This window comes from Neovison vison, chromosome 13 (assembly GCF_020171115.1).
Source record: "Neovison vison isolate M4711 chromosome 13, ASM_NN_V1, whole genome shotgun sequence".
In the NCBI taxonomy this organism is placed as follows: Eukaryota; Metazoa; Chordata; class Mammalia; order Carnivora; family Mustelidae; genus Neogale; species Neogale vison.
The window spans coordinates 2,542,015-2,555,331 of record NC_058103.1 but is presented as its reverse complement, the minus strand read 5'-3'; the positions used below and the strand labels follow the sequence as shown (position 1 = coordinate 2,555,331).

At 64.3% G+C, this 13,317-nt stretch overlaps 2 protein-coding genes across 10 annotated transcripts in view; one reads left to right on the top strand and one right to left on the bottom strand.

Annotated features, from left to right (window-relative positions):
* KLC1 (kinesin light chain 1) overlaps positions 1 to 5,459 on the top strand; it is a 57,595-nt gene extending 52,136 nt beyond the window's left edge. For 6 of the 9 annotated variants that reach the window (XM_044230637.1, XM_044230636.1, XM_044230634.1 and 3 more), the window contains 2 exons: positions 4,756 to 4,828; positions 5,027 to 5,459. In XM_044230637.1, coding sequence (XP_044086572.1) covers positions 4,756 to 4,828; positions 5,027 to 5,029 — 76 coding nt within the window. In that variant the 3' untranslated portion in view covers positions 5,030 to 5,459. Of the gene's footprint in view, positions 1 to 115; positions 2,968 to 4,755; positions 4,829 to 5,026 lie in introns of those variants that run through there. The other 3 variants (XM_044230632.1, XM_044230633.1, XM_044230630.1) reach the window with 1 other exon arrangement.
* Positions 2,925 to 12,946, bottom strand: XRCC3 (X-ray repair cross complementing 3). The gene is made up of 7 exons (XM_044230653.1): positions 12,631 to 12,946; positions 11,006 to 11,143; positions 10,430 to 10,642; positions 6,368 to 6,522; positions 4,019 to 4,231; positions 3,856 to 3,902; positions 2,925 to 3,759 (listed from the first exon to the last, which is right to left on the bottom strand). Exons 1-7 carry the CDS (start codon positions 12,683 to 12,685, stop codon positions 3,531 to 3,533), a joined length of 1,050 nt encoding a protein of 349 aa, XP_044086588.1. The 5' UTR covers positions 12,686 to 12,946; the 3' UTR covers positions 2,925 to 3,530.
* Between the last annotated feature and the right edge of the window lie 371 nt (positions 12,947 to 13,317).

The following is a 13,317-nucleotide window of genomic DNA, read 5'->3' as shown; positions in this document are numbered from 1 at the left end:
GGGAGCCGAGCGCGGGCTCAGGAGCGTCCTGCCGCGGTGCTCACACCCTGCGCCAGCACCCTTGCCCTCTGGAGTACGGGTGAAGTGTAATTTTTTCATTTGTTTTCTCACGCAGGAACGAAGTCCTTGTCTGGCAGACTCGCGAGCTCTGAGTGCCAGCCACACTGACCTGGCCCACTGAGGGCCGAGGCAGAGCTAGCTAGAACCCCCGGGACTAAAGAAGCACTGAGGCCCGCGGGCTTTGCCACGCCCCTCCCCACTCAGCAGGGGCCCCCCAGCTCCGGGGTTGCTTCCGTTTCTAGCTAGTGCTGTCCGCTGCCTCTTGGAGGTTTGCCCCGAATTCTGTTAAGCTGTCGGCGCTGCTAGCGACCAAGAGGGGCCGAAGCGGGAGCGTGAGACCGGCCGGGCGCGGAGGCCTGCGGAGGCCCCGGCAGGTGGCTGCGGCTCGTTGGGAACCGGCCGCTGCTCCCGGGACGCTTGTACTCTCTGCCACTCCACCAGGATCGGTTGTAAATGTTCACACTGTGTTAAGGCTGTGAATTCAGACTCTGGAACCTCGCGCTGCATCCTTCCACACTGTGCATCTGATGGCCTCTGGCAGTGCCCCCAGGGTTCAGAGTGGCACTCAGGAGCGGGAGAGATGGGGGCCGCGCCGGTGGGTTTGGGTCTCGGCTGAGCCCCGCTCCCGCAGCGCGGCCGCTCCACGCGCTCTGCCCAACGCGCCGTGGGCTCCCGCGCCCGGCCCTGCGGAGCCCGTGTCCCCCTGCCGGCCCCGGAGCATCAAGCACACAGGGACGTGGGCTTATTTTTCCAAAGGTGTTCTTTGTAGTGTTAAGTAGCACGGGGTAGGTTTTGACGGGAACGTGTCCCAGTCCACCCTGCAGCCCTCCCCGGGAAGGGCGGCGTGAGGCTGCCTCGTAGGTTCAGAACATTCTGAGCAGATGACAGGGTTTGTGACTCCAGATGGCAGCAGCGGTGAGAAGGGGGACGGGCGGGAGTGGGGAGATGCAACCTGTAGGGGAGGGGGTCTGGGAGACGTGCTTCCCGGTGACAAGCTGCAGCTTGTGACTTTAACGTCATGTGGGGTCACCGCCAGGACACGTGCTTTTGCCTGTCTCCAGCCCCCTCTTCCTCCTGAATCGCACTCTGCCTGGGTACGCGTGAGGGGTCTTCCTGGGGGTCCCCCGGTACTACACGTGTCCCTTGGGGGCTGCGGGCTGGGAACTTACGGAGGGTCCCATCATTTAAGACCACAGAAGCGCGTGGCCTGGCTCGTCAGGATGGTGTGGCCGTGTGCCCCTTCCTGCCGAGATCGGTGCTCTGTTCTGCCTGCAGGTGCCCATGGGTCTGGCTGGGGGGCTTCCACGGCCGCCCCCTTTCCACAGCGCCCGACTGTCCGGTGTTGCAGCTTCTGGTGGGCCGGGAGTGCTCTCCAGGGTTGGTTTGCACGTGGGATGGGTTGTGAGATGCTCAAGCCAAGAGAACAGCAGAGCCGTGTCCTCGTGTCCCTTCGAGGCGCAGGGGCTGCCGGGGCATGATGTGATCAGTGGGGAGGGCCCTGGGAGCTGTCCTGTCCCCTCTGTCCGAGGGGCTCTTCTCAGGCCATGAAACTGATCTGGTGCATTGGAAGCTTAACCTGTTTCCCTTAGCGACACTTGTGTCTGGAGAACTTGGGGCCGAGAACAGCATTTAATGTCCTGCTCGCGGCAGGGGTGCCTTTGTCGAACCCTCCCCGCCTGGGAACCCTCGGTCCTTCGTTCTCTGAGGCCGACATTGCCTTGTGGGGCTGTGAGGAAACGTAGCCAGGGTGAGAGAAGCCAGCGGCCTCCCGAAACACACGTCATCAAAACTTCCATGTCTCGGGGGCTGCCGCCGGGGAATCTGTGATGTCTGATTTCCGAACTTGTACCAAAACAGAATGAGCCCGGGCAGCCCTACTCGTGGATTCGCACATTCTTGAAGAGACCAGCAGTGGGGGTGGCTGTCCCTCGTCCACAGCGCTCTCCTTTCCCAGCGAGGGGGCCCTTAGAGTGCCAGCCAGCACCCACTGTCCGTGCTTCCCGTCCAGTTCGGGCCCCTGGGCAGAGGACAGACCGGAGCCGCCACCGTCTGCAGGGCCCCTCCCCGGCATGTCAGAGCGGGGGAGGCGGTGGGAGGCCGGGGTCTCCTGACCTTCCCGACTTGCCCCGGCAGCCGCCCTGGCAGCCTGTGGCGCCCGTGTTGTGTTTACAGGATCGAAGGGAGTCTGTTATTTCCTGTTATTAAAAAATTCCTGTCATTTGTTCAGAAAACTGCTAGAAATATCATGTAAGAGAAATTCAGCGATTATGGTGACCTACTAGTACTCCAGAACATCCTTTACGGTTCCCAGAATATACGTCCATCCCTGTAACTTTATAGGATGTTTCTGGAGGCATGTTGCATAGAGGAGGCTGGTTTCTGAGATGTTTCTATCTGCCCTTCCTCCTGACCACCGCACCGTGTAGTCCTCAAACTCCCGAAAACTCGAGTGCGGTGAAGCAGCGACCAAGGGGGAGCTTCCCGTCAGCCGAGGGAGTCTCGTCAGTGCGTACCGGCATCCTGCGGGTGCCTGGGGCAGGCAGAAAGACGGGCACTATTCACGTTTATCCCCATCGTCCTGGGGGAGAACCCCCGGAGGGACCCAGGTCTGCGAGGCCTGTGCGATGAGCCTTGAGGGGAGACGGGACGGAGGGGACGGCGCGGCCCGGACCGTCAGTGTCACGGACAGACGCGCTGCTGCCGGGGCGTCCCTCTGGGGTGGGTGGGCAGGGGCCCCAGTGCTGACGAGCGCGTGTGGTGTGCGCCCCCCAGGGGGAGGCCCGTCTGGCACGCGTAGCTACAGTCTTCGATCGTAGTTTTCTGTTTGTGTGATGTGCTTACAAAATAATTTGGGATTGTTTCTATTTAATTACAAAAATAAAATGGTTTATTTCCTGCTGTGAAGTTCCCGCACTTGTACAAAGGCTCTTTTATAAAACTGCAACCCAGAAGGCCTTTCTCCTATTTACACCAGTCATTCCTGACCTTTGGAGGGCCACAGACTATTTTAAAAATGGGATAGAAATGACAAATGAGTGTTTCTGCTCTAGAAAATGTCCAAACAGAGTCTGCCCAGTTCCAGGGATTTCTGCCTCCACCTCCAGTACTGGGTCAGGTGCGCGCCTGTCTTCCGGCACGAGCCCGGGCGGGATGATGGCCAAGTCACTTGTGTGTTCTGTGCCTCAGTGACCCTGAGACCACCCCAGGGCCGGTGGGGAGGACTTACTACCTAGGCCAGAGCCTGGCGCAGAGCGAGCTGTGGCGAAGGGGTCCAGGGCCCACCGTGGGGAGGCCTCGCCGGTGGCTCCTCCGTGTGCACTGCCTCCCTGCCGTGGTGGGGGTCGCCCACCCAGACCCGGTGACCCAGCAACGGGCGTGCCGAGTCCCCGTCAGGCCCTTGTGCCTGCAGAGCAGGGAGGGCTTGGCCAGCACCCGCCACTGATCTGGCCACGCACTCCATGGGCGCCGTGTCAGCAGGACTCGGTCCCCGGAGTCCCTCGCACTCCCTCTGCGTTGACTGTGTAGGAGCAGGATGAGGGGGGCAGGTGGGGGGCGAAGATCACCCTCAGGGTGCGGTCCGGGCGGCCAGGCGTGGCGCCGCCCCCCTCCTCTGGCCGATGTCGGCTTGCCATCAGCCGCATCAGGAGCTGTTGGGACCAGGTCATTCCAAGAGCCGGGGAGACGCGCTCGTCCCAGGGGCTGAGATGGGACAGGCCCAGTCGTTACTTACAGAACCGTGGGGGTCCCAGTCCTCCCCCGCACCTCTGCACTGCCTTCCTGCACCTCTCTGCTCACCTCTGTGGCCCGGGGGCCGCGCCCTGCTCCTCTGTGGCTTCTGTCACCTGGAACATGCAGACCGGGGTCAATGGCTGCAAAGACCCCACTGCCCCCCCCCACCTCCCCGCATCGCCCCTAAACGACGGGCTGAGGCCGTCTGGGGTGCGGCGAGGGCACCCACCTGGTTGATGCAGAGCACCGGGCTCCGGAAGGTGCAGCTCAGCCAGCGCAGGGCCCCGCCCAGTGCCTGCAGACGCCTGGCCCTGGGGACCGAGGCCGCGCTGTCAAACTCACAGCGGAACGGGGCTGCCACGGAGTCGATGACCACCAAACGGGCCATCCCCCGAGACAGCAGCACAGGCACCTTCTTCCTCACACACTCCAGCAGGGCGTCCTGCAAGCCGACAGTAGACGGGGTCACCGCCTTTGCCACCATGTCTCCCCTTCTGCCCTGCGCCAAGGGGCCCCTCATGTCCGTCCCCTTCCACTTCTCAAGCCCCCATGGGGTCGACAGCTCCCGGGGCCATCACCGTGACTTGCCCTTCTCCCGTGGCCCCATGCCAGGCACTGACCCTGGCTGGAGCCTCAGCGGAAGGTGGACTCGTGACCGCCACGGTCCTGGGGTCCTACTGCTGTCAGGCAGGTGTGGGGGCAGCTCTGCCCCCTGCCCAGTGGAGGGAGGAGGGAGACAGTGGGGTGGGGCTGCCTCTACTGGGAAGACCCCTGGGCTGTGCCCAAGCAGGGGGGCAGGTGCAGGAGCCCCCCACCCCCAGCCACCCCTGCCCATCCTCCGGGGCCTCAGGCCTGTCCCTTTGGGGCCACCTGCCCCGCTGGCTTGGACTCGGGGCCTGGTGCCAGGTGACCACACACTGGCAGTCCACCCCCGAGTGAAACCCCGTTCTCTGCTTCTGTCTCTAGGGCGTCCCCAGTAGAGCCTCTTTTTGTGGAAAATGACAGCAGCAGCAGTGGTCTCGAGGACGCCAGCGGTAATGTGAGTTCCCCCTTCCTGTCCCCACGGGTGCCCCAGCCTGTCCCGCACAGCAGAGGGCCTACCAGCACCACCAGTCCCCCGCCAGGTGACACAGGGCAAGACGGTGGGAGCCTTCTGCTCTTGAGCTGTTTCCGGAACCACACTCAGGCCACCATGGGTCTTGGTGGCCCTGGCCCTGACTACAGTCTCCCCTCGCAGTGAAGCCACATCTGGCCTGGGAGACCCCGGACCCTGCTGCTTGTGTGCAGCCAGAGCCAGCCCTGTGACGGCCAGAGGACAGCCACCGAGGCTGGAGGGCCCTGGAGCTGGGAGCCTGCAGCACTAACCTCGTCTTCTGGGTCCCCGTGCCCCGGCGCACACGGTCCTACTAATAACCGCGCTGCTCAGCGGGGTGCGCATCGCTTACAAAGCCATGGCCACGCTCGGCGCCTACAGGATCACCGGGTGGGCACGGCCTCCCTCCTGGGCCGTGGTTCTGGGGAGACCCGCAGGCCAGCCGTGTCCTGACGTCCCGTGGAGGAGGCTGCAGCTGTGGGCCCCATGGGCCACAGCGACCTGTGTTACTTCCCCAAGCTATGTGTGATATCCTTTATTGTAAATTTTTTAAAAATTAAAAAGTTTATATGCCTTATCCTTTCTTTGAAATTTTTATAACAATCCTTAAATGGGGGGAAGGCCCACTGGGATCTTGGGGTTCCCTCCAGTCGTGTGGACGTCCGGGGCAGCGGCGCGCTCCGGAAGCCGGGCTGTGTGGGGTGGCCGCGTGCAGAGGCTGCCTTACTCTTTCTTGGTGTGCGGGTTTGGTCTTCCCACCTTTGCTTGCGATCCTTCCCACTCCTGGCCCGCCCTGCACCAGCTAGTGGGCCACGTGGAAGCTGGCCGGGCCCCGGAGCCGCTCTCCCTGCCTGCTGGACCTGCCTTGAGCTCCGGGCCCTCGGCCCTCTCCAGAGGGCTCCCGCGCTCTTATCTGTCCACAGGCAGGGCTGTGTCTCTTGGGGATGCTTCCAGATCTGCCCCCAACACCTGTGCTGTGGCCAGGGGGCAGTCAGCCATCCGAGGGGCTTGTTGGGGCTGGGGGCCTGCTAGGTCCTGGCCAGACTGGGGGGCTCCCATGTCCTGACGGGGCTGTCCGCCCGGTCAGAGGCAGAAGTTAAACCCAGCACAGACTGCTTTGGCTGGGACGGCAGGTCGTGGGTGTCGCGGGGTGGCCGGAGAGCGGGAGGCGGTGGGAGGGGTCCCCTGCAGCTGCGGCCTTTTCAAGGGGCAGGAGCACCGTGGCCAGGGGTGCGGGCCAGGGTCTGGAGGTGGCGTGCTGGGTGTCCTCGCTCAGGGGCTGCCTCCCCGACTCCCTGTGGGCGGGGGACGAGTCCTTCAGGTCAGCCCAGTCTGACCTGAATTTCGGGTACCCGACCACGTGGACTTACACGTGTGGCCCGTGGCAGGGGCCTCTCTGCTGACAGCTCCATGGGGTGGCTCTCGAGTGCGGCTCTCCCACCGGACTGACCGCCCCTCGGAACGTGGGGCCAGAGAGACACTCACCACGTCGGCCACGTGCTCGATGAAGATCTGGTCGCCAAATTTCATCCTGTCGACCACGTCTCCCGGGACGTCCGTCCGCAGGCGCCGCTGCTGAGCGATGAGCTGCTGCAGACGCAGGTCGGGGAAGACGTCCTCCGTGCAGATGTACACGGCCCCTGGGGAGGCAAAGGGCCCCTCCTCTCGGTCACCTGCCCCCGGCCGACAGGATGCACCCCCCCCCCCCCCGGGGCCGCCGGCCCATCTGGAGCGGAAGTGAGTGGGGCCTTTCGGCAATGCCTCCCTGCACGCAAGGGGGCGCTCGCTCTGAGGCCCCACTCAGGGCTTCTCCCGCCATCCTGGGCCATACGGTGACAAGCCTGCCTGTGTGTGACCAGAAAATCTGGTCGGCAAACCGCAGGCCCCGTGCTCCCAACAGCCCAGACACCCGGAGGCAGCAGCCCGGCCCAGGCCTGGATCCCCGCACAGGGAGCAGACCCCGAGACCACAACGAGAAAGAACAGGGGCCGTCCGGAGTCAGCCCGAGCGTTGGTGGGAACAGATTTTCAACCAAGGTTCCCGGCAGTTCAACGACAGAAAGAACAGTCTCTCCCACAAGTGGCGCTGGGACAGCCGGGTCACTGCCATCGGAGGACGGGATCAGACCCTCCTCTCGCCTGCGTGGGGGCTGCCGATGCGCCCCGGTCTCCGAAGACAACGCAGGGAAGCCTCTGCAACCCCGGCTGCTCGGATGTGACACAACAGCGCCGGGAGCAAAGGCAGAAACCGGACCTGAGCAGCCTGGCACCGTCAAGGAAGCAAAGGGACGACGCTGTGAATCCCGCGCCCGGGAGGACCTGGGCAGCTGCAAGGCGCAGAGTTCTCACGCTCCCCACAAAGCCCGCCCCGAATCGAAACCGGGCAAGGACCTGAGCAGACCTTTCTCCCCCGGAGCCGTGCGGAGGGCCGGCAGGCCCACGGGCAGAGGCCGGATGTCCCGGTCACTGGAAATGCCAACCAGGTCCACCGGGGGACGCCACTGCCTGTGCACGACCGGGGCTTGAAGGGGCTCGAATCCCCACGTCCCGCGTCGGCGAGGACAGCGCTTGTGGGGGCTGGTGCCGTCCGGCAGCCCCTCACCTGCTCGGACATGGCACTCGCACGGGACCGCGCGGTCCTGAGCACGCGTGTGCTCCGAGCAGCGGTGGCCACAGAAGCCCGGGACGCGGCGAGTGACACGTTCCAACAGAACCGTACACACGTCGCGCCGGGCGAAGGGAGCCTGGGGAGGCCAGAACACAGGAGTCCATGTCTGTGAGACGTCCTGAACCGGCGAGTCCCTGGGAGCGGGAAGCTGAGCTGGGGCTGCCCGTGGGCAGGGGGAGGCCCGTGAAATGGTCTAGAATCAGGCAGTCGTGACGGAAACACAGCTTTGCGCGTTCACTAAATGGCCCTGCATTGTACGTTTAATTTTATGGTATGGGAACCTCGTCTCTACTTTTAAAACACGAGATGGCTGTGTCCGGTGGGTGGAGTGTCGGCCGCGCCCCCCAGGACCGCAGCGGACCTTCGTGTCCCTCCCCTGCGTCGGCCCCTGCAGACCTGGGCAGGGGACCCGCCGAGCCGGAGGACCCACAGCACATACACGCCCCGTGTGTGCCTGACTTTTAACTCTGACGTAACCGTGTTTCGGAGAATCTCAGGCCTGCGGACGGACGCGCGGCAGGACGAGGACCAGTCTGTCCGGAGCGAATGCCTGACTGTCAGCCTCTCCTTAACCTCTCCGGGCACGGTCCCGACTGTACTTCAGCGGAAACGCTGCCGAGCGCCGACCCTGCCTGTCCCGCAGCAGCTGGGGACGAGCACGCTGGCCTGTCCGCGGGGAGCGGGCCGGAGGGAGGTTCCGAGCAGAACCGAGTCTGAGTGCAGCCCCGAAGCCCCTTCACCCGCCTGGGCGTGTGGCTGGGAAAGGCACGGGGCCTCGCCATGCCGCCCTCACCTGCGACAGGCCACGGCGGCTCCTCTGGGGTGGCCGCAGCACAAGGTGGCGGGCTGGCGGGGGGCGGCTCCGTAAGTGCAGGATTCAAGTCGGGAGGACCTTCGCCATCCTTTACAAGATTAGGGCTTTCAGATCTCACTGGGTTAAAGGAGTTATTTTGTCAGGAAAATGGGCATCTTGGACCCAACCTTTAATGTTGGTAACCTCGGGGCTGCCTCGGGGGACGTGCCTCTCTGAGACACCCGTGTGGGCGGCCCACGGCCTGGCATCTGACGGACGTCCCTAGAGCGCCTCGGCCACCCAGCAGCGCGGCTCCCCACAGCCTCACGTCCGCCAGCTCTCGGTTCGTGGCGCGCCTGCTTCTGTCTGGCAGACGTGGGGGCTCCGTGCCCTCTGAACCCCAGGGCAGCCCACGTGATGTGACACGGCTGTCACCGAGAGTCCCTGGGTGGCATGGTGGCGGCGGAGTGAGACATCCCCGCCCCCCCCAGACCAGCAGTGGACGAGGCGGGCTTCTCCAGCGGCAGGGCCGCCTCAGGCCGGGCTTGGAGCCAGCGTGCAGGCCACAGAGGGGCCACGCGGGGCCTGTCGTGTCTCGGAATGGGGCACAGTCTCCGCTGCGGGACATCTTCGGGGCTCTGGTGCCAGGACGGGTGCAGCTCTGGGGACCCGCCCTTGCAGTGCCCTTGCCACACCCCCAACCCGGCCGGCACCAGATTCGGACCCAGCCTGGACACAGACGCCAACGGTGACTGCTCGCGTCGCCCGTCTGGGAGAACATGGGTCTGCAGGGACCCCGCCGGGGCAGAATGGCGCAGACCGTCGCGGAGTGAAGGAGACCGGGCTGGGAGGGCTCCGGGGTCCCGACTGCGTGGCCAGCCCTGCCTTCCACCCTCAGCCTGTCTGGGGCGCAGCCCCCCACTGCGCCCGGCGGACACGCTGGTGAGCACAGGGATCGGGGGGCCCCAACTCGTTTCTGAGCAGACACACGTCTGGAATCACCGCAGCGCTTTTGTGGGGTAAATGGACAACCCACTTCTGAGGCCAAGTGCATCTACCCAGCACCGGCGCCAGACGCCTGCCCCTTAGGCCCTCCTGGGCTGCGCCCTCGCCCAGAGACGTAAGGACAAGAGGGACACACAAACACCCGGCTCTGGGGGAGCAGCCGCTGCACACGGTCGGGAGGGCCCTGCCCGTGGCCAGGGGACCCTGCCCCGCACAGCTCACGGTGCTAACGGGCCGTGAGAGAGTGTGCAGACGGAGCGGCCGTGCCCCGCGGGGGCACCCACAGCCACGTGGACCGGCGCGTGTTCCCCGTGTGTTCCCAGCGCCAGAGGTCTGGCCCCGGCCGCGTCCCCAGCCCACCACGTGGCCCAGCCTCCAGGAAGCAGGGTGAGCACGGTGGTGTGGCCGGAGGGCCCCTGGAGTGTCGGGCAGCGAGGTGGCCATGTCGCGTGCACCCTGGTGACCTCACGCTTGGTAAAAACAGTGTAGATCTGAGTGCTTGGGAGACCCGCGCAGCAGCTTGAAAACGTCCCCTCCTGCTTCGCTTGTGCACGTCCCCGAGCCGCAAGCAGCGTGAGGGGCCCAGTCCGGCCCCGCTCCCCTGGGCTGCAGCCGCACGCGCGCCCCGGGAGTGGCGGAGCGAAACACCGCTTGCCGGGTCTCCGCCTCTGTGCCCAGCTGGCCGGCAGGCTGGTGGCGTGCGTGTGTGTACGAGCGTGCGTGTGAGCGCGTGTACGAGCGTGGGAGCGAGGGCCCAGGGAGCCTCGGGCCAGGCCCGCACCTGCGAGGGGACGGGGCCCAGCCGGAGCCGGCCCTGCGGGCCACCAGCGAGCAGGAACAGGGGAGCGGCCCCTCGCAGAGCGGACAGGCTGCGGCGCCCGTGGCCCTGGGCCCCCACTCTCCTGGCGGGTGGAGGAGGGCAGAACTGACGGCAGACGTGAAGAGGAAGGCAGAAATCGGGAAGACCCCGGAGGCACGTCGGGCACAGGTTCCGCAGAGTGCGGTGTGGCTCCCCCAAGAGCGACGGGACAGGCCCCCCCAAATTCCATCCCCCGCCTCGGCGGCGGGGGGCAGCCACTCACCGGACTCCAGGCCCCCGTGCCGCCGCGGGAACTGCACGGTCAGGCAGAGCTGCAGGGCCAGCTGGGTCTTCCCGGCGGAGCTGGGGCCGGCCAGCTCGGTGAGGCCGTCGGAGGGCAGGCCGCCGCGGAGAAGCCCGTCGAGCACGGGGCAGCCCAGGCTCAGGCGCCGGGACCGTGCAGGACAGCTCTGGGTCTGCTGGTACAGATGCCGCGCTGGGAACGCAGGGGGGCCGCAGGGGGCGTCAGGCACCACGTGGTGGAAGGACAGGTGACCTCGGTCACATCGGGGGTGGGGGCAGGGTGCCACGGGCAGGGAGGAGGGGGTCCTGGCCAGGAAGCTTCTAGAGGCAGTGTCCTGTGGCACCGGTAGGCTCTGGGCCCTGACTGCCCACTCTGCCCTGCTTCTCACACCCCTGCGCCGGGTCCCATCTCTTCTGGCCCCAGAGCTGACTCTCCGAGGCGAGGGTCCCCAAGGCTCCCCCGTCCACCCGACAGGTCCCCACCCCGACGCTGCGACCCGGCCTGGCAGTCAGTCCTCCCGAAGGCACCAGGGCAGAGCAGACACTCCGCGCCCACCTGTGGTGACACCGCGGCCGCGCAGGCGTGAGGAGGCCGTTCTCAGCAGCTGCTGCACGTCGAGGCTGGACAGGCTGGTCAGTCTCTGCAAGTCTGGTCCGGAATAATGCAAAACCTCCTTCGCCGACTTCAGTTTGGCTGAAGTTATACAAATAAATTACAGGACGGGCTCAGACTACAGTCACACAAGGCAACACAGCAAGTTCTACAAGGACTACACGGTCCTCCAAATCCAGGCCCCTGACGGGCAGGCCCGTCCATCCACTCCCCGAGGCTCTGGGAGCCCCTGGGTAAAGTGTGCTGACAACAAAGAAGACGGAGGGGACCTGGGAGGAGGTGTCCCACGGCACAGCAGGAGCAGCAGGTGCCAGAGATGAGGGGCCTCTCCCTAGGGCCCAGAGCAGGGGCTGCCACCCAGTTCCCCGTCCCGGAAACATCTCTCAAGAAAGGGGGTTTCTGTGGCCAGGCGGGCCCGCAGGTGAGGCAAGGCCAGAGGACGATCCCAGGGCAGGGGGAGGACCATGCGGAGGGAAGGGGCGCAGGAAGGAGAGCCGCACCAGGTTCCAAACACGCATCCCTGGTACCAGACCACAGGCCGGTGGGACAAACAGCAAAGAAGCCGCGAGGGTTACAATGCCAGCGGCGACAGCTGGGTGCAGAGGGTTATGGAGGGAATGTGTCCAAAAGGTCTGAATTTGGGCAGGAGAGTGGATAAATTACTTTTGAGCTCGGATAAATACAATACTTCAAACTAGTAGAAAAAAATACGCTGAAAATATACCCAACTGAAGAAGCCAAAAATGGGAAACGACCACAAAAAGCAACAGGAAAGATAGCTCCGCGTAATAAGGCAGACCCAAGCCCGCACTGTCAGGAAGTACCGCAGGTAAGCACACACCGACAGACACACGGACTGCGGGACGGAAAATAAAGCCAAACCACGCACGGGCTCTGAAAAAACCAAGAGCCAAGGATGAAGAAAAAGGACCGGGAGACCGCGCCCGTGGAGGACATCGCCACGCGCTGCGCCAGCCCCCACGTGTCCTTCGGCATCTGTGTCACATGACCAACAAGCATCCCGATGCTGAGGCTTCCCCGGCGAACGCCCCAGGACACGGCAGGGCTGGAAGAGATCCCAGGACCTCAGCTCGTGCAGGGTAGCCGGGTGGGTGCGCCAGGAGACAAACAGAACGGGTGAGCTGTCCAGCCCTTCGAGCATTCAAGGACGAGGGCCGGGTACTTGACCGACATACCGGACAACGAGGGAAAAGTCAGTAAGACATACACCAAAACAGCACTGGAAAAAAGGAGGCAACTAACAACTTTGGGGGAAAAGAACAAAGATGGTGCAAGAAAGGAAACCGTCCAAGCCTCCCAGTGTAGCAGCTGTTCCGTCCCCCGGCAAAACCCTAATGGCCCAAACTGTTCCAGCTGTGAGGGGGAGGAGGGGAAGCAGGGCCACAAGGTCACCCCGCAGCGCGCGCCAGCATCTGTGACTGATGAGGACCGGCTGTCTCGGGGAAGGGGACGTGGACAGGCGCCCCGGGGACTTGTTTCGTGTGCCCTGTGCATGCGGCCCTGCACGCGTCTCATTCCGCTGCTCGACGCAAACATCAGGGACGCACCTTTCTTGACCGCGGCGATGATTCTGGGGTTCAGGTCCAGTTGATCCAAATCCATCTCAAGAGCTTGACCACAAAGGTGTGTAACTTCCCAGGGACACGAATTCCAACGTGCTCGCGGTCACCGCAAAGTGCCCAGAAGCCGAGCACAGTGGGGTGAGGGTGGCCTGGGTGCGCGGTCCTCCGTGAGGCGGGCTCCCCGTCACTGTCGCAGCAGAACCACCGAGGGAAGTCTAAGGCAAAGCGTTTGTTCGAGCAACCACTTGGTAACTTAGAAACCAGGAATTCCAGGGGCGCCTGGGGGCCCAGTGGGTTAAAGCCTCTGCCCTCGGCTTGGGTTGTGATCTCAGGGTCCTGGGATCGAGTCCCGCGTCGGGCTCTCTGCTCAGCGGGGAGCCTGCTTCCTCCTCTCTCTCCACCTGCTGCTCTGCCTACTTGTGATCTCTCTGTCAAATAAGTAAATAAAACAAAATAAAATAACCGTGAATTCCAACACACAGATGGAATTGTGTGATGGATGGATGTGTTTGAAGACGTGCCCCCAGGTCACCGGAGCCACACCATCCACGGCAGGCCTGCTCCAGCCCCTGCAGACGGGTGAAATGAGCATGTGCTCCCGCCCCGAGGCCCGGCCGGGGGACCCGGTGTCCAGGCGAGCACCCCGCCTGGACCCACCTCTTCGCAGAGGAG